The 20,715-nt window shown below is 43.4% G+C and overlaps 1 protein-coding gene across 4 annotated transcripts in view; it reads right to left on the reverse strand.

Annotated features, from left to right (window-relative positions):
- Nucleotides 1-20,715, reverse strand: part of TLN2 (talin 2) — a 439,345-nt gene that overhangs the window by 150,072 nt on the left and 268,558 nt on the right. For all 4 annotated transcript variants that reach the window (XM_030318033.1, XM_030318034.1, XM_030318031.1 and 1 more), the window contains 8 exons: nucleotides 15,032-15,187; nucleotides 10,777-10,878; nucleotides 9,766-9,842; nucleotides 6,780-6,960; nucleotides 5,553-5,666; nucleotides 3,142-3,250; nucleotides 2,231-2,439; nucleotides 1,577-1,675 (listed from right to left, as the gene is read on the reverse strand). In XM_030318033.1, coding sequence (XP_030173893.1) covers nucleotides 1,577-1,675; nucleotides 2,231-2,439; nucleotides 3,142-3,250; nucleotides 5,553-5,666; nucleotides 6,780-6,960; nucleotides 9,766-9,842; nucleotides 10,777-10,878; nucleotides 15,032-15,187 — 1,047 coding nt within the window. The remainder of the gene's footprint in view (nucleotides 1-1,576; nucleotides 1,676-2,230; nucleotides 2,440-3,141; nucleotides 3,251-5,552; nucleotides 5,667-6,779; nucleotides 6,961-9,765; nucleotides 9,843-10,776; nucleotides 10,879-15,031; nucleotides 15,188-20,715) is intronic.

The raw sequence follows: 20,715 nt of genomic DNA on the forward strand, positions 1-20,715 counted from the left end.
CAAGGATGCATGAAAGATCTCAGGAAGAACTGTGACTTGCTTCTCCACCTTGCCAAACACTCTGGGGAAAGCAGTAATATTTTTGAGGAAAGAAAGTTGACCACCTCAAGATAATTAAGCCTAGTACACCAACAGCTGAATCTCCTACTTACCCAATTCCTAAGTAGGTCCCTGCCTACCAAGAATTACCTGCGCTAATAAAACAATCAATGCCCAAGACAAGCGCAGTTGGGGGGTTTAGCCAAGGCCAAGGCAGAATAGGGTGTTTGCTTGAATTTAGTGGGATATATTTATGTGGTCTGGAGTAAATTCTCTTTCAAGTTAAGTCGTTACTGGCCATCCCAGCCTAGAAATGGCTTCCAAGAATACTGCTACCACCCATTATGGGTCTCACCCTCCAGCATGACTTCAGTGTTTAAGCATTGGCTGTCTTATTGCACTGTAGATAGAACATGAATGAGTCCTATGGTCCCAGCATTGCAACTATGTGCAAAGTAGGAGACAGCTACATCTACGGATGCAGGTACACGTTCCATGTATCCCAACATGTACAACCCTGTCTTAGTGTAACTGATGCATCTTGTGTAGATGCAGTGTGGTAGTTCCGGATGAAATGGCAAGCTGAATCGGCACTCGTGAATTAAGAAACTTGAACGCTACTGTAAAGCTGAATGATCTTTTTCCTCTGAATGCTGTGTAATTCCCTGACAGTAAACCTGACATGGGATTTGGAATAGGGCCTCTTCCAGAGAACCTGGGCTCGAACCATTAGGTTTCAACAGAATGGAGTTATGTACTACTCAAAATGAGGACGTCAGAGAAGGAGAAAGGCATGGAGGGCATGTGCCCACGAGTATGTGAGAAGCCCAGCTCATCGTAGCCCGAAGCTCCCCTCATCTGTGGTGGCTGGAAACAGAGGCAGACAAGCTGAGCTCCAGTCTGAGCTGGCAGCACATCAAGCCAGCTGCCAACAGCGGCTACAGCTGTGCACCAGAGGACAAACAGCACATATCCTTGGTATTGAACAAGAGTGACAAAAAAAAAAAAAAAAAAAAAAAGGCTTTCCCGTCATGCTGGTTTGGGCTATGACACAGACAACACATCCACCTCTGGATACAAAGGGGGGGGGGGCACCAAAGCTACCTGTGAATGCAGTGTATGGGAGTCCACACTCTCTCTCCCATGGGGACTCTGGGCTCATTTACTTAAAAACCGCTCCCAGAAGATGAAACAAGCCTGGCCATGAGTCGATGATTACAGAGGTTGGATGGTAGACACAAGGGAGTTCAGGACATTATTCCCTCCACTTTTGTGTTTAATGAACGCCCGGCATCCAGACTAGCAAGAATAGCTAAGTAAACGCTTTACAGTGATGATGCGGGATACGTAAGTGAAAGGAGTTTATTAGTTAAAAATTTCTTTAAAAAAAGTAACAGTGACCTCATCCCCAACGTAAGCCATCTCAATCTTATTCTTGACAGCCCACTGAAGATCTGGTTTTTCACACATTCTCCCCATTTGGGTCTAGACCATCGCTTAGACTCCTTTCCAAAATTATGGGTTGCAGATATCTTACTTGGAATCGCTCATCAGTCTCATTCTCTCCAATCTGTCTCAGAAGATCCCCACTGGCTTGTCCGATGCTTCCAGCAGCAGTCAAAACTGTCTGTCGAGGCTACAACAAAGAGCACACACTGGTTGGAACGAAAATGCAGTTCCTCCAAAGTGCCATCAGACAGCTAACCCCTCAGGATTGGCTCACCTACAAGAGAGTCTCAGACCGTCCGCCAGATGGGAGACCTAAATACCCTGGTACAATCTGTGCAAGGAAGGGCCTGATGTCTTATAAACCAGCAACAGGTAGATAGACTTGCAATGTTCAATCAATGAGTTTTGCTCGGCGGGTAGGGAGGTGATAGGCACTTTATGGAAATTAGGGCACAAACTTGTATCCCCTTTAAATGTGTATTGACCATATGTGTTAGCTTCTGAAGTTGTATCTGATCAAGTACCCCGGGGTGAGGGGAAAGGGAAATTTCCTACTAAGAGCTCAACCGATCCCAAAAGTTGAACTACAGATTCCGTACCCAGTTCACCAACTCTATGCCCCACAGTTTGGTAACATGCCCCATCAAGATGGAAGGAACAGCTCAGGGAGCAACAGCCCTGTGGCACTCAAGGTGGCACCTGCCACCCAGAACCTGGGTGACCGTGTGCCCCAGGAGCTCACCTCTCCAGAAGTAGGCTGCACAGCTTTCAGCAAGTCCGACACTGCCCCCGCGAGGGTCCTCGCGGCTCTGAGCAAGTCCTCCCCACTGCCCACTTCGTCGTCCATCAAGGCTGCCAAAAGCTTCACGCCCTTGGACATCTCCGTCAGGTTGGAAGAAATGGTGGTGATTGCACATCCCACTGCTGTGTAGTCGGTGTCTGCAGGGTCACCTGGGACAGAGAAGGGAGGGTGGTGAAGGGTGAGGAGAGCCCAGATGGGCGATGGCATCAGCCCTCACTGTGCAGGAGTCGGACACAAAGCTGGATGCAAACAGGAAGACACATGTCTCCGAGGTGCTGCCCCTCCCAAATCTTTTGCCCCAAGGCCTCCTAAGCTGAAATACTGAGCACGAGCACTGGCATAGTCCCCAGGTCTTGGCGTCCCATGGCCCTTTCCGTTAGGTCCGTGTCAGCAGCTTAGGCCGGTCAGTTCTGTTCCTGAAGCACTGAAATGCTGCATCATGAGGCCAAGACATTTCTGGGCTCTCACCTGACAGCGCAAGGTGGAGTCACGCTGTGCCACAAGACAGAAGGAGGCACACGTGATGGGTCTATTCATCCAAAGCCAGTTTTAGACTGTAAGCCCCAGAAGGGAGACACGAGTCTCCATACACTTTGAGGCACGTCCATCATGCTGATGAACAAGGAGGAGAGCTACGTAAGTGCTTTTCGAAGGATGCATGATATCTATGGAAAGGAATGAGATGTTCCCCACCTTTCTCCTGGGTCAGTGCGAAAAACTGCCTGAAGTACTCAGTGTGCCTAAAAATAGACCAGCCTCTCATTATATGAAAATCTGTTGTTTCAATCAAAGAAGAGTCCTTTTTTTTAAGAAGCAAACCACAACACATCACAAAGCCCTCAGAGACTTACCGGCAGTGAGGTTAACTACTGAAGCTGTTCCAGCTGTGATCGCATCGACCTGGGAGTGGATTTCGTGTTTGGATTCATCGACTTTATTCTGAACCCATACCCGGGACGCCTGCAAAAGCAGACAAGTACATGACACAGTCACTACAGGCATGGGATTGCCCAGGACACCAGAGAGGTCACGCTATAAAACAATACCAAGATTTTGTCTATACTCTGGTCACTGGGCCGGCACCAAAGAGGCCCTGAAGTCAGCCATGCCCTTCACAGGCCTCTTGCTCATTCATTGATGCTGGATGGCATGGGAGTTCTCCAGGTTTCTTCCACTGCTTTCTCTTTAGCTTTTAGGATCTTAGAAAAATTCTACATGGTTTTATTTAGGTAAATTCAGTAAAAAATAAGAATAATTAATGTCTCGTGATAATATTGCATATCAGCACGAACAATTGTTGATAATTTCCACCTACACTTTTAGCGAGCAGGGTGAGAATTAGGGTATTTCAGCTCATGGGTGTTCTCTGTCATCAGAAAATTTGTCTTTTATTAACAACATGAACGGGGTGTAGATGCAACACCTGTCCTGGAAGGACCTGGGGGTGGGTGGGTTAAGACCTCTCTTCTAGACCCAGTTCTAACACTAACAAGAGACATGACCTTGGGCAAATAGCATCTATGTCCTGTGCCTCCTGTTTCTTCTACTGTAGGAATTCAATGGTCTTTAAAAACCTTTCCAGATCTTCGACTTTATGTTCACTGGAAGCTATAAATAGCAAATTCTCTATTTCCTGGCATTTCTGGGGTTAGCCAATAAATGATCGTTTACATTCATAAGGATGACCCTGTGGTAACATCAGATGCTGACTTGCTTCCCAAAACATCCCCAAAATATTCATCGAGATTTAGGATATGTCTAGCACTAATATTTTTTTGTATACTAGTTCTTTAAAAATTGGTAAAGCAACGATGTTAAGTCCAAATATTTTATATTTAAAAAAAAATTGTGTTGTTTTGAGAGAGTGTCAGCATGGGAGGGGCAGAGAGCGAGGGAGACAGGATCCAAAGCACGAACCGTGAGATCATGACCCGCACCAAAGTCAGAGGCTTAAGAGACAGAACCACCCAGGTGCCCCAAGTCCAAATATTTTAAAACTATCTCACAATAGTGCTGGATATGGCAGGGTGTCTGCCTTATGTATTTTTACTCTGGAGTTTCCCCTTGCAAAATGTTTAATGATTTCAGGTACTTGGGAGACAAAACACTGAGTACAATTGCACCTGCAGGTATACAAGTATGCAAGTGAGAAAACACAGTGCGCAGGAAGGACTTAGAGGGCAGTTATGCTTGGTGGCCAACGTGAGGCTACATACTGCACTTGGCTCTGGGCTATGAAGGCCCTGTCAGTCCTAACTCGGTGGTTTTCAGTCATGACTGCCCATTAGAACCACCTGGGGAGATGAAAAAAGCAGGCCCTGCCCTCAATGACATGGATTGATGTGGGCCTCAGCCTTTAGCCTCAAAGCTAAAGTTTGAACCAACTTTAAGCTCCTACAGATAACTGGAATATGCAAAGCAGGGCAGAGAATGGCAGTGCCAGTCCTTCAGCAACTTTCATGTGCACATCAAACAGCTGGGACCTCCACTAACATGAGTTTCCTGATTCAGAGGGTTGGGATAAGGCCCCAGATTCCACACCTCTCAAGAGATCTTACGTACTGCCAAAGCCACTGGTCCACAGGCCACCATTTGAGTAGGGACAGGCCAGAGAATTTCGTGCAGCAGCACCTACAGAAAGGCAGCTATTTACCCCGCCCTACTGAAAAGCTGAACACTAAGGCAGTGGTTCTGGAAGCACAGTACTCAGATAACAGCAGAGCACCTGAGGACTTGTTGCAAATGCAAAGCCTCAGGCCCTTCCCCAGACCTACTGAGTGAGAAAAGAAAGACATGGAGCTCAGCAATGTGTTTTAACAAGCCTTTCCAGGTGACTGATGCAGGCTAACGTCTGAGAAGCACTGACCTAACAGCTAATACTTGTTGAGCTCGGTGTGTTAGGTAGTGTGCTAAGAATGCCACACACGACGGGATTACCACGTCTTCACAAGGACCCCGTGCATGTATGACAAAACGGAGGCTTAGAGAGACTTAGTTGCCTGGATTCACATAGACACTAGCAGTGGAGCTGGGATTTGAGCCCAGATCACTTGATTCCAGAGTTCAAGTTCTTGGCCCCACGATTCTCTTCCTGTGGGTACCACCCCACTACAAAGCCTCAATATAGTGAAAACAAAAAAGCAAAAAAAACAAACCCTAGGTTTCCACTTCCCCTTATTGGAGGTGAATGCAGACAGAATGCAACACCCAGCTTTTTTGCCAGGGCAGAGACACGGAACTGACAACCATGAATAATACTTACCATATCCTGGCCTAGGGGTGGCAGTGAATCCAGCTCGCTGAGGTCATCCTGGGCCTGCTGGACAGCGTGCATGCTTGTGTTGATGGTCCCCATGAGAGCCTGCTGGGCCGAGGTCTGCAAAGGCAGATGACCATAGGGCAGTCATACCTTGGCTGCTGGAACTGACACTACCCTTTATACAAAACAAGGCCAAAGTGAACTCTGGGCTCAAGAGAGAGTGGCTCACGGTGGGTCTCCACAACCCCAACCACGTCCCATTTCAAGCAAGGGGCTGATTGTATCAACAGAATGCTTGATATGGGTGTTTGCAATAGAGAGGTTATGATCAGGAGCGTGTGGAGCTTAATTAGGTGACAAAAAGCCCAGAAAGAATTCTTGCAGGGAAGCTACCCTACTCTGAGTACTGAGGACAAAAGATCTCAAACATAGGAAACACACGTTAAACACAGAACTATTCTTAGTAAATAAGGACAGATTCCACCCAAAACCCATAGTCAATGTGCTTCTTCAGAGTCAAATTTCTTCTGAGCTTATAGGCTTTTCAGCTCTTAAAAAGTTCTTCCCCAGAAGCACATGATTCCTTGAGAAGGCAGACCAGACCAGCAGCAGGAGAAGAAGCAACAATTCACTCAGGGCAAAGTGTGGATCACTACAGACCTGGTCTATTTCTAAGACCTTCTACGGGGTACCTGGGCTAGTTAGCAGCTTGATGCTGTGAAGGCAGGGAACCAGGGTTCTATAGCTCTGAATCACCAGTCATGTGGAGAGGTCATGGCTGTTCTCCAGCCCCAGAGGACACCTGTGATCGGGGAGTTACTAACCCACCTCCTTCCCTCCTTCCCTCCTATTTATTTGAGAGAGAGAGAGAGAGAGAGAGAGAGAGAGAGAGAGAGAGAGATGGAGAGAGAGAGAATCCCAAGCAGGCTCCAGGCCATCAGTGCACAGCCCCATGCCAGTCCATCTCACGAACCATGACATCATGACCTGAGCTGAAATCAAGAGTTGGATGCTTCACCGGCTGAGCCCCCCCAGGTGCCCCGAAGCATCTGGTTTAACAGGAGCACCGGGGAGTCAGGCGTCAGGATGGCACAGCTGAAGAGCCATGGCTCAGATGGGAGTTAGTGAGAACACCATGACACACACAAGCTATCGCCAGGGCTGGTGTCCCTCCACCGCACATCAGAGGTGGCGCACTGACGCGCAGGGCAAGCGTGGGGGAAGTCTCACCAGTGGGGGCATGTGGCCTCGGTGCATCTGCCCAACCATGACCTGCTGTTGCGGGGAGGGCATGGTGCCGACGTTGAAGGTCTCGGGCCCACTGGAGCCTGAGCGCATCACGGCGGGCAGTGCCACGGAGCTGTGTTCCACCTTTCCAGTCCGATTGAACTGCTGCTGCAAGATTGTAGACCTGCAGGGGACAAGGGTCTGGTCACTGGGAGGTGGCCGCTTGCAGGGAGTGTAATGACAAGATAGCATAAGTGCCACAGCAGTTTGCTGCGTTACGCTTTGGAGGTCAATTCAAAAGAGACATGCACAGACAGGACTGTGAATGAAGTGATACTCAAATACCCTGAAGAACCCGGAATCTTTTTTTTTTTTTTTTAAGTTTATTTATTTATTTTGAGAGTGGGCAGGAGGGAGGGGGGGGAGAGGGGGAGAGAGAGAGAGAGAGAGAGAGAGAGAGATTGATTGATTGAGAGAGAATGATATTCCCAGGCAGGCTCTATACCATCAGCATGGAGCCTGATGTGGAGCTCGAAGTCACAAACCGTGACATCATCAACTGAGCTGAAACCAAGAGACAGACGCTTAACCCACTGAGCCACCCAGGCTCCCCAAACCCTGCATCTTTTTATAATTATTACTATAAATAACCATTCCCAACGGATTCATGATATAATGCAACTAGTCCTTCTTAAAGAATTCCATGCCCCTCCCCGCCCCCCTCCCCGGCCGCCCAAACCAACACATAGATATTCCTCTAACAACGATATTCCAGGTCTAAGAAAAAGTTTAGGATACAGCGATCTATTAGTTGGTAAATCCTACCTGAAAGAGCATTCATTCAACAAATATCTACCATGGGCCAGGTTCTATTCTAAGTACTGGAGACACAGGTCATTTAGTCTTCTTGGTTGAAGGGGGAAGTGTAGAAAGGAACTAAAAGAAAATCTCCCACAGCTTACTCTCCTTCCCCAGGTCCAAGGCCACTGACCACAGAAGGTGTTTAAACACCTTTGGAGCCTTGATGATATGACAGACTTTGGCACCTCCTCCAGAGGACTTCAACTAAAGTCTGGGAAGGTTCCTAGGATATCTAGTTTAAAAAAAAATTAACTTTTTACTTGTTGCTATTTACTTAGAACGAGAAGTAAAGGACTTTGAGCATATGAAGGTGGTGGATCTGCCACAGCACCCCAGAGGGCACACCTGCAAAGGAGAGTCTGGGGGAGTGTGTGTGTGTGGGGGGGGGGGTTGTAGGGGGCAGATTGGGTGAGCAGCTGCACTAAGAAGTCAGGCCTCTGTTCTAGGGTTTTCCCACCATCACAGATCATTCCTTATTGCTCAGGGCAAAATTCATGAGCCATGCTAGGATATCAGACAGCAGGCATCCATGGAGGGACAGTGGAAGGGTTGGCACCAAGGGGGGTAGATATAGGGGTTCCACTAGGAAGTCATCTGCAGTCTGTGATCTCAGCTGAAGTCTGATGCAGGGAAAAGTGGCAGTTCTTTTGATGGGGACCACTCTGGACCATTCCTCCTCTTTGCTGTGACCAAATCTCACCGTGATGCCCTAGGCAGTGGGAAGGGGCTACAGGAATCCCAGGCAGAAGAGGCCCCAGTCCTCTAGGCTCATACAGTTACTCAGCTGCTCTTAGAAGTCCAAGTCCAACACAGCCCTCTGAGGGAACAACTCACCCTGGCAAAAAGCACTAGCTTACTGATTTCCATCTACAGTCATTAGTAATTCCAAGGACTTAAGATGTTCTTCAAGAGGGGAGCAAGTATGTGAAATGCATCACATCACGTTTGGTTCCAAACTGTGTACTAAAATAGGGGACACAAGGAAAATCACCTTCAAGGTAATTATGAAGCAAATTGGGATAAAGTGACGGAGTGTGGAAATGTTAGAGATGCAATTATTATGACTTAGCAAGTTCGATATGCTTGAATATGCTAGAACTTTCTGGCAGTGTCCTAGAAGAAACATCACAAGATCCGAACTGACTCCTGACTCTGCCACATGTATGCATCTCAAGTAACTTCTGCGAGCTTTGGTTTCTTTAGTCACGAACTGGCAATGATATCTGGTCTACCTCTTACATCGGGGGGTTGTTATTGGGATCAAAGGAGACAGCATGCTAGATACACAGAGTGTAGACAAGATGACTTATTATCATAATGCTCTACGTAATGTAACAGGAGCAAGTGCTCAGACTTCCTCAAAGTATCGCTAATTAGATGTTATTTAATTTTAATACATCTCAGGTTCTTCACCTATAAAATGAAGTTAAATTGAGACTATTCTGAATTGAAAATGATGATAAGAGCAGGAAATATTTATGATATGCCAGGCATCATTTTACATGCTTTATTAACAACTGAATCATCAAAATAAGACTTACAAGGTGGTACTATCCTTATTCTCATTTTACAGTTGAGATGAAGGGGCAGAAGAAATTTGTAATGTCCCCAAGGCCACACATGAAAAAAAGAGACCTGAGATTTGAACCCACTTAAATCTGGCTCCAGAGTCCATGTTTTTAACCATTTGTGCTGCTTCATGACACATGCGGCACGTAGTAAGAGTTCTATAAACAGTAACTCCTCCATCGGCTAGACCCCTGCCCCATGGGCACAGAACTAAACAGAGGCCCACTCTCCAGCCTTTGATGAAAATGACGCAGGTTATCAGATTTCACTGAGCTATTGCAGAACAGGATTCACGAATACTCACTGTGTCCAAAGATGGGAGTTAAAGACCACATCTTGCTCAGTGTCTCCCTGAAATCCATAGCCGCCTCCTCCCACAAGACATACTCAACACTGAAAATGATGGTCTGGGGACCACACTTCCAGAAGACTCCTCTATTTCATCCACTGTCATCTCCGCCATGTTTCGGACTTCAGGGTAACTGAGCCCCGAGGTGGCACGAAGAAACCTGCCCATTTAGGGAGAAGGGGGTTCTCCAGCATTCTTAATAATACTTACTTCTTCGGGGAAACAGATTCTTCCAGCATAGTCGACTCCTCATCCCCCTCTAATCCAAATCTATCTTTGCTTTGTTTCTGAGGTAGAACGAGACCAAAAACAAGAACAAGAACCCACAAAGTCAGCAGGTTTTGACACCAGAACCTCTGAAGATACCTTTTAGAAGGAGCTACACACAAGCAACAATATTGAGGTTTACCCAAAATTCCTTTATTGGACGAAGGGATAGGTGAACAAAAACAAAAGCGATACGAAATACATTATTTAACGTAATATAGAGATGTTCTAGTAGATATACTGATGTTCTGGTAGAACTTGGTTATCTCAGTGGGCTGTATCTTGAAGTCGTGGTCAATCATAGCATGCCGCTATGGCATATAACCCCGTTAAAATTGGTAAAAAAAATTTTCAGGAAAAATACCAAGAACATTTTCAGACCCTCAACCTGGGCTTCTATTTTTTTTTTCTTAAATTTTTTTTTTTATACTTATTTACTTCTGACACAGAGAGAGACAGAGCATGAGAGGGGGAGGGGCAGAGAGAGAGGGAGACCCAGAATCAGAAGCAGGCTCCAGGCTCCGAGCTGTCAGCACAGAGCCTGACGCTGGGCTCGAACTCACAAACTGTGAGATCATGACCTGAGCCGAAGTCGGTCACTCAACTGACTGAGCCACCCAGGCGCCCCTCAACCTGGGTTTCTAAAGAGGCTAGAAGGCATAACCTAACTACCTAGAGAGGAAGCTGCTGAGGGGTTAGCTAGTCTCATTCAACAGCTAAGTGAGGCACTACTGTTCACTACCTGGCAGTAATAACATAAATATGAACTGCAGCTAAAATGCAAGTTCTCGTAGGATCTTGAGACGAAGGACTGCACACTCAAGTGATCTGAACACTAATATTAAATTCGTGAATCAAGTAATTCAAATTAGGTTCCACTCTCCCCACCCAGGGAGCAACATCATTCAGTGTTCTAAAACAGCAGCTTTTCCAACGTGCATCAGTATGAAATACCTTTTTGAGGATGATGTCGATGTAGCCTGCAATCAGCTGGGATATTTGCTCTCCCTCAGTGGTTTGTACTGAATAGTAGCTTTCTTGATACTCCCCAAAATCCTGAAAAGACAGCATTAGAAGAAATAGAACTATGTTATATTTCCGCAGTTTTAAAGGTAAACAGGTCCAGTCTGGGAGCAAGATGACATAGACTCGCTTTTCCTTTCTCTTTGCTTCTAAACACAAATGAACACCCTATAATTTGTTCAACAAGTAGTAAAAGGGCTCTGAAAGCTGGAAAGGTAGACTGGCTAGAAACCACAGTATTTGAGAAACCACTGTCTGGGGAGTTCTTGGGTTTTCTTTTATAATCTATTAGCCTCAAGGATGGGTGCCTGAAACCCAGAACCTCCAACAGGCAGGATTTCAAAAATCTGTTCTTTCCCGCCAAAGGACCAGGAGAGGAAAAGCCCAAAAGAGATCTGAGAGTCTCAACCCAGCTTCAAAACCTGGACTGGTGTTCGGCAGCTGCTGAGCAGGAGAAGCCCAGCATCCCAGTCCCTGCTCCACGACCCAGACAGGCAGGTGGTCTGGCCCTTTTGCAGCAGCAGTCACAGTGAGGCCTTCTGTCTTCCTGCCCCCCACCCACTGGGAGACACAGAGACAGGCCTGTGGCTTCTGCCTACCCCAACAAAGGCCACACAGCAACAGCGGGTGCTCCAAGGAAGTACTTTCCCAAACAGCACCATCAGGGTTTGAGCAGGAACCCCAGTAGCGTCACAACAAAGCAATCCAGAATAGCACTGCCAGGGCTCAGAAAATAAGCTGTCAATGTAAGCAAAGCCCACAAAAGGAGGCCACAACACTACACACTAAATCTAAACAAGGTGATTGTCAGATACAACAAAAATGAAGATGAAGAGTCTAACTTAATAACCAACATGTCCAGCTATAATTAAAAAAAATCACTACTCATATCAAGAACCAAAGCAACTATGATATGAGTAAGAAAAGATCATCAATGGATGCCAATACTGAGCTGAATCAGATATTAAAATTACCTGATAAAGATTTTAAAGCAACCGTCATAAAAAATGTTTCGATGATCAATTACAAATTCTCCTGATACAAAAAGGAGGTTTCAAGAAAGAAACAAGTGAGAAGAACCATATAAAAATTATGAAAGTGAAAAAAATGTAATAACCAAAACAGAAAAACTCACGTGATAAGGTAAACACTGTGGAGATGACAGAGCATATAGTCAGTAAACTTGACAAAAAGATTAATAAAATTTAGTCACTTTGAACAGTAAAAAGAATAGAGACTAAACAAAAGCCAACAAACAAACAAACAACTTACAAACCAGACCTTCAGGGATCTGGGAGGGCAATAACAAAAGATGTAACACTCATATCATCAGAATCCCACAGTGAGAGAATGTGGGACAAAAAAAAGCATTACAAGAAATAATGGCTGAAAAATTTCCCAAATTAAAGAGATACAGCTACAAACTCAAGAAGCTGATCACAATCCAAATAGAACAACTCCTAATAAATCCATACCAACAACTTAAGGAAGCGACACATTATCTACTAATGAACACCAACTTGAATGACCACTTCTACTCTGAAAGCAAGGAGGCCAAAAAGAAGCAGCACGTTTTTCAAGGGCTAAAAGAACTGTCAATATTAAATAACATAGCTGTCAAAATTATCCTTTATGAATCAAAGGGAAATAAGGACATTCTCAGATGAAGGAAAAGTAAGAGAATCTGTTGTGAGTAAATCTACTTGTCTTTAAAAAATGACTAAAGGAAGCTCTTCAAACAAAGAAACTGGTAACAGAAGAAGGCTGGGAAGTTTCCAAAGAAAACAACAGTGGGATAGATAAAAATAGAAGTAAATGTAGTAACCTCTCCTTCACCTCATGAGTTTTCTTTAATTGTATTCTATGGTTGAAGCGAAGGTCTAATACCATCTCACGTGGTGTTCAATGGATACAGAAGTATTTCTTTGAAGAGTTATATTCAAAAAGTGAAGAGTGTAAAGAGACCAAAATAGAAGTTTCTAGACTTTTCCTAAAGTGTAAGTATCCACACCTGTAGGCTTTGATTTTCTTGTGTATATGGTAATATCTAGATCACTAAGAACACTAAGCAAAGATATAGGTTTGAAACATTATTAAGAAATAAAAATGGAGCTCTCAAAAATGTTTATGTAACCTAAAAGAAGGAAAACAGAGGAAAAATAAGCAGAGGGAGCATAAAGAGAAAAGTACTATAAAATGGTAGCGTTAAGCCCTAACATATCAATAACTAGACTGAAATAAAAATGGTTTAAATAGGCCAATTAAAATAGACTGACAAAGTGGATTAAAAGAAAGCACAATCCAACTTTATGCACTCTACAAAAAACTTATCTCAAGTACAATATAGGTAGGTTGAAAGTAAAAGGATGAAACGATATATCATGCAAACATTAATTTTAAAAAGCATGAATGGCTCTATCAAGACAAAGCAGACTTCAGAGCAAAAAATGTATTAGGAACAGAAGAATATAATGATAAAACAATCTCTCCATGAACATGACAGAGGGATCTTAAATGTGCAGGCACCAAGAGAGCTTCAAAACACATGAAGTAAGTGATAAAGATGAAAAAAGAAATAGAAAAATCTGTAATTCTTATTGGGATACTGAAGACTCGAACAACACCATCAACTAACAAGGTTTCACTGACATTTACAGAAGATTCCTGTCAAGTATTCAGGGAACATCTCCTAGAAGGACCATATCCTGGGATGGAAAACAAATCTTAAAATTCTAAGACTTGACATTATACAAAGTATGTCCTTCAACCAAAACAGAATCAAACTAAAAATCATTAACAGGAAGACAACAGGAGAATCTCCAACATTTGGAAGTTAAATTAAGGCTCGGAGTGGAAAGAAATATCACCTGTGACAAACTTTAATTCACCTTTAATAAACGGCATTGATGATATTCTTTCTCTCTTGTGCTTGAGGTAGTTACTGCAACTCATCACTATTATCTTCAGAGTAACTTTTTGTTTTCAACAAAGTGGGAATTGGACCTAGTTTTAAAGGACCAATAGCACTAAAAGGTATATAATAAAACACAGTGGGCCCCTGCCCTAGCCATTCCCATCTTTACTCTCCACCCCTCCCATTCCCACAGGCAACTACCTTGAACCCCTTCAGCAGTTTCTCATAAATAACATGGTTATATAGATTTTTTGATTTTTCTGTTTCACAAGTTATTCACAATTCCTGTCACGTAAGACAAGGATACAGTTCTCTAAGTAGGAATACCCCTTTGTAAAGGCCATGTACCGACAGCTGTTACTGACTACAGGATAGAAGAAGGTATATTTTCTGAAGATTCCTTCCAAGTGGCAAGAGTCTATGAACCACTGATCAAACTAGATAACTAAAGACTCCCTGTAAAACCCCTTCCTTATACCTTTTTCTTTTTTGATGGCCTATTGGGAGATCTTACCTAGATACAAGCTGATATTTCAAGCTGATATTTCACTAGAGCTGGAGGATAGTACACTTCAGGAGCGCTAAGGAGATGGACAAATTTCAACACTGATGTCTCTTATTACTCAACTAGCCCCACAAAATAACAGCCCTATCAATTCTCACATGTCAACGTAGCAATAGTTAAGGTAACAACACAACTATACTCTGCTAACAACTATTAAGGTCCGAAGGCCTGGGACGACTACATTCTCCCTACTTTCCACATATTTCACACTGAGAATTTTATCATCATCATCTTGTTTGATCTTAGCAACTCTGTCAAACACGTATTATGATCCCCATGTTAAAGCTAATGACATTAAGTCTCAGAGTGGACAGGCGACTCGGGCGAGGGTACAGAACTGGGAAATGACCAGCTGCTTTCGAATACTACCCCAAAGTCTGTGCCATTGCCACTATACAGCATGCTGTTTCTAGGCAGGTTGGGAAAACACACCTCAGTGAGATGTCACAATGCTCAGGAACTTCCAAAACGACTAGATAAAGAGGGAACCTTGGATCAGCCTCTGAGCATTAGAAAGTTTCCTTTTAGGGCATGCTTAGACACAACATCGGGAACCTAGAAGACTGGACCAGTCCCTGCTGTCTCTGAATTTCCACCTCTGTCTCTCTCCACACTGCTCCCTGAGAAACTCAAGGGGCTTGCATCCCCTCTCCTGCCCCACAGAACCACCCAAGGCCATGTTAGTCCTCCCTGTTGCCAGTCTGTACCAGCGTGAAGCTCTTGGGTGAGGCTGCCCAGCGCTTGACGGTGGTGAGCGGCCACTCCTGTAGCACTTCCTTGGTCTTCTCATCCACGCGCATCACCGAGTCCTTAGTGATGCCCAGCAAGCGAGGCACAAGCTTGTTCTTGCCTTTCATCTTTTCCTGAAACAGGAAATACCAAGCATAGCTACAGTTTAGCACAGTGAAAAACTAGAAACAACTAAAAATTTCAACAACAGCGGATTTCTTAAGTAAATCAGGGTATACATGGTCAAGTAGCCAAGTATTCTACAACCATTAACAATCCTATGATTGGAGGGGTTCCTGGGAGTCTCAGTTGGTCGAATGTCTGACGCTTGATTTTGACTCAGGTCATGATCCCAGGGTCGTGGGATTGAGTCTTAAGTTGGGCTCCATACTGAGTCTGGAGCCTGGATTCTCTCTCTATCTCTCCCTCTCCACCCCCCTTTGCCCCTCTCCCCCACTTGCACACTCTAAGAAATAAACATAAAATTGTTTAAAAAAATATGATTGGAAAACATTTGGATTCACGGCAATAAATTTGCAAGAGAGTATAAAGTAAAAACCGTTTGTATAGCATGATCTTACATAAAATTTTAAAAACAAATTTTTAAAATAAAATTCAAAAAAAATTTAAAAATAAAAATTTCATTACATGATAAAATGGTCACGATGATCATCTCAAATGATTTGTATTAATTTTCTTGTGCTTTTTTCCTTATTCTTCAAATTTCATTTAATCAATTCACTTAAAACTTCCCTTAAGAAATAATTTCACATTTATTTCTATTGTTATCAGGGAAAAAAAAAACAACTTCCCAAATATTTGCTGAAACCTAGCAACGCCTAAATCATTATTCTTGGAGGAATACACTTACAAATCAGCACACACCAATTCTGTATGCATACAAAGGGATAGGCAATTTTAAAATAATAGACATGTGCTAGGTAGTTAATATTATCCATTAATTTTCAGGGCAACCCTCAAACGTTGGGATCATCCTCCTCATTTTGCAAATGAAGAGACCAGCCACTTGTCCAAGGCAAATAGTAGTGAGCAGTAAAGCCATGATTTGAACACAAATTTGAGTAGCTCAAAACTGTCTCTGACTTCCAAAGTGGTCTGTCTACAACAGTGTACTGTATTCTGGTGAAATCAGAGAAAAGACAAAAATCCACCCCCCACCCCTCCCGACTGCAGCCCCCACTGGTAGTTCATAAGCCACCTGACAGTGAAGGTCAATGCACAGCTACAGCTTACTCCAAGGAGGAGGAGAGAATAAGATTGGGAATCTGTGTGGGTGTCTGAGAAAGGGAATAAGGCAAGGGAAGAAGCCCTCGGTGCTTAAGAAATGAACCCTGAGAAGAGTCAGATTCTTTGTAAGGAGAGGCTGGTTCCCAAAGGGGTGAAATCCATGCAGGGTGGGTGATGCCAGCTAGTCTAATCTGGCTTCAGGAGCCACATTGAGATTTAGGTGAAGAAGTTCTAGGCAGTGAGTCACATAGGGTTGGCACGAGCCCAGCCGCTGGGACCAGGAAGAGGAGATGAAATAAAATATGGTTTGCAGCTGTTGCTTTCAGCCTTTTCCATCTGCACCTCCCCGCGAGGGGCTCTGGGGTGAGGGAATACAGAATTGTGACAGATTACCCTGACCCTTGAGGAGCTCACTCTGGACAGGAGAGGAAATCATAGTGAACAAGAAAACAACATAGAGTGGACATTCCGTCAGAAGATCATGATTAGGGGGAAGGGGATAGAAGAAACTCAGAAAATGCTCAAACCCAGCACCAGAGACCACTGTCAAGGATAAAATTGCTTCAGGGCCTGCCCACAAAATGCACAGCAGCTGGAGAAAGTTAAAATCAAGAAGCACTCAGCTCCGAGCTACCCACGTTGGTTCTTCTATGAAGTCCTGCCTTAGACCCACAGCGGTAGAGCCTCCAGGTTAGGAGAGGCGCCTTCTTCCTCCCTGTATCTCCCAATCTCAGCCCACCCTACACCTGGCCTTTCCAACCTTCGGCTACACAGACCAGCATCCTTTCATCTCCAGAAGCAAACAGGCCGGGCAGGCCGCAGTAAAGACCGGTCTCTCATGCACAGACACACACAGGGACTGTAGCTGCACTTCTGTAGAAACTTCTCTCCAGGTGGTCCTCATTAGGTTGATTTTGTTTTGAGGATGTCTTGCGCTTGCATAACTTAGAGGCAGGAGAAAGTCCGCATTCTACCAAGAAGGGGCAGGATTCCTTAACAAGCCCCACCCCTCCTCTTTCTGGCGCATCTCAACCATGACTGTGGCCTCAGCCCTGGGGGCTGGTTGTGGTCAAGCCTGCTCTTCTGACTCTTCCCACTGGTGTGGCGATTGGCTGATTCTCACATCACCTGTGCTTTACATGGGAGATTCAGAAATGTGTGAGGGGATCCAAGAGGGTTAAGCTTTTGACATGCATTGGCTCTAGGCCCCTGATTTGGATGTGGCCTAAACCTGGGATCCAACTGTGCTCACGAAAATTCTACCTTGGCTTGGTTCCAAAGTGCTGGCTTATATGCTCTGCTCTGTTATCAGCACACATATTTCTTTTAGGGGCATAGAAGAAAGGGATGGCTGTTCAAAAGCAAAACAGTGTTAAAGATCCTGTTCACTGGCCATTTTTCTCTAGCAGCTGGCAATCTATCTCGACTTAATTCATGATCCTGAGAGGCTCCGAATGCCCCTCTGTGATGTTTTTACAGTTAAGGGGAGAAGAGGGTCAGTCCCCAGGTATCTCACCTCAAGGCTCTGGTTGGGGCCACAGGGAAAATTCAAGACAAATTTATAAATGAGACAGGTTTCCACAGTAATTTCTTGGAATAAAACAAGATCCTTTGCAGTTCATGGGAAATGCCTTATCCTTGCTCATGGGGTTTTGATTAGCAGATCAAGATAAAATGCAAAAGGAGCCAATGAAAGAGGAAGCCTGTAGACACTTAGAGCTTCCGTTCATGGAAATCTCATTTTTTTTATATTATCTCATTTAAACTTCATAAAATGTCACAATTTTACAAGTAAGCCAACAGGCGTAGAGATAGAAGGTAAAGTAACTTACCTAAGGTAAAACTAAGTGGCAAAACCAGAATCCAAATCTAGATCTTTCTTTTCAAAGCATATGTTCTTAGCCACTGAGAATACTGCCACATAAAGCTGTTCCCTATGGACTCATTATATGGATTATGGACATTCTCTACATCAGAGTCAGCAAACTCAGCCAGCGCTAACACCCGCTTTTTGCCTGCTTTTTTATGACCTAAGAGCTAAGAGTGAATTTTCCATTTTTAAGCAGTTGAAAAAAAAAATCACAAGAGGAACAATACTATATGACATGTAAAAATTATATGAAATTCAAATTTCAGAGCCCATAAGTAAAGCTTTACAGGCATCTAACCAAGTTCATTCATTTAGGTATTGTCTATGGCTGCTTTCAGGCCACATGGGCACAGATGAATAGTATGGCCTGCAAAGCCTGAGATGAACTATTTGGCCCTTTACTGGAAAACTTCAACTCTTGCTCTACATCATGGATGCTAAAAGCCCGTTAGAAGTTGAAAGATTCAGGAGCCAGGGATAAGGAAGATGTGGACAGAGTTAAGGGGCTGGGATAATCTAAAAGTTATCAAATATCCTTACTTTCCAGGCACTACACTCTACAAGCCATGAACACAAGTTTTCAGATGAAAGAAATTGAGGCTGAGGGGGCTTATGGAGGGCTCTCAAAGTCATACGAGTTTCTGCTGTTTCCCACATAGATGTATGCTGCTTTCCTGGACTCCAGGCCAATCTTCCTGACTCCCAACACCCAGGCACTTTCTTTTATAACAACAAAATATAATGCTCTGAATATTAGGACATGTTTATGGATATGGACGAAAACATGATAGAAGCACCTATAAACGTATCTAACCACTCTGAGAATATCTATGATTAATCTTAAGGTTATGATTGTGTTCACTATCAATATTAAAATGTTTCGTAAGTTGTTATTTCATTGACTTATTTACATTTCTAATAGCCTATATAAATAAGGATTGAGAAGCTGTTCACTCATTTTTAACTTCCTAAATTATGCCAATGCAACTCTTTCATAATTAATAGCATGTTTAGGTTGGGGTTCTAAAGAAATCTGTTATTTATACTTTTAAAAAACTTACTATCCCTTAGCCGTACAATGTGTGTGCGTGTGTGCGTGCACGCACGCACTATTCTATGTGGGACCTCTTTTCATCCAATGTCTTAAATGATTATGCTTATCTATACACACGCACATATGAATTCATTACATTGACATACGTTTGTACATTTACTTGACCAACTTACTGATTTTAAAAATAACTCTAAAAGTTAAAATAACTGTGTATATTGTTATAACATGTACACAAACCTGTAGGCTGAAATTATGCTAAGTGAATAGTTGATTTAATAATATTAACTGTTCTAGGGGCGCCTGGGTGGCTTAGTCGATGAAGCATCTGACTTCGGCTCAGGTCATGATCTCTTGGTTTGTGAGTTTGAGCCCTGCTTCAGGCTCTGTGCTGACAGCTCAGAGCCTGGAGCCTGCTTTGGATTTTGTGTCTCCCTCTCTCTGTCCCTCCCATGCTCATGCTCTGTCTCTGTCTCTCAATAGTAAATAAATGTTTAAAACAATAATAATATTAACTGTTCTAATCCATGAACCTGGGACATCTTTCCATTTATTTGTGTCATTTTCAAATTTCTTTTACCGGTGCCTTAAAGTTTTCAGTGTGTATATCTTTGACTTTCTTGACTAAATCTATTCCTAAGTAATTTATTGTTTCTGATGCTATTGTAAATGGGACTGTTTTCTGTATTTCTTTTGTAGATATTTCACTGTATATGAGGCCATCTGATTTGACCTATTGATCTAAGGTTCATAATTCATAATATGAAATTACTCCTCAGCTGTACTAATTTTAAAATAGGGCAAACTGAGGTCATGCAAACTATTTATTAGGATCAATTTTAGGGGCACCTGTGGGACTCAGCTGATTAAGCATCTGACTCTTGGTTTTGGCTCACGTCAAGATCTCACAGTTTCTGAGATCAAGCCCTGCATCCAGCTCGATGCTGACAGAGTGTGGAGCCTACTTGGGATTCCCTATCTTTCTCTCTCTCTCTGTTCCTACCTTGCTCAGGCTTGCTCACTTTGTCAAAATAAATAAACATTTATAAAAAGAAATACTATGACAACATTTTAAAATGTGTACAAATAGGACCACTGGGCAAAAAATTAAAGTGGGCAGGTTGCTCACTTTGATAAAGTCACAAAAATTAAAACTAAAGAAAACCAAAATTTGAATACCTAACATGCATATGAAAATTGATCCTGGCTTTTCTTCAAAGGGATGTTAATTTAAAAAAAAATAACAAAGACAAGAAAGGAAGAAGAAAAGGAGGAGAGAGAGAGGGAGAAAGGCAATTTCCGTTATTTTCTTATTTTGCCTTAAAAGCTTTTGTAAAAGAAGTTTTTCTTTGTGTAAATCTGCAAGACCTTGCAATAACAAGATCTGTGCTCAGTCTCTAATTATTCTACTACCATAAGCATATTTTTCTCAGGCCCTAAATTATCCTTGGGGAACATTTTATTTTTTCTGGAACTGCTGCTCTAGTGCCCTT

Source organism: Lynx canadensis, chromosome B3 (assembly GCF_007474595.2).
Source record: "Lynx canadensis isolate LIC74 chromosome B3, mLynCan4.pri.v2, whole genome shotgun sequence".
NCBI classification, from domain to species: Eukaryota; Metazoa; Chordata; class Mammalia; order Carnivora; family Felidae; genus Lynx; species Lynx canadensis.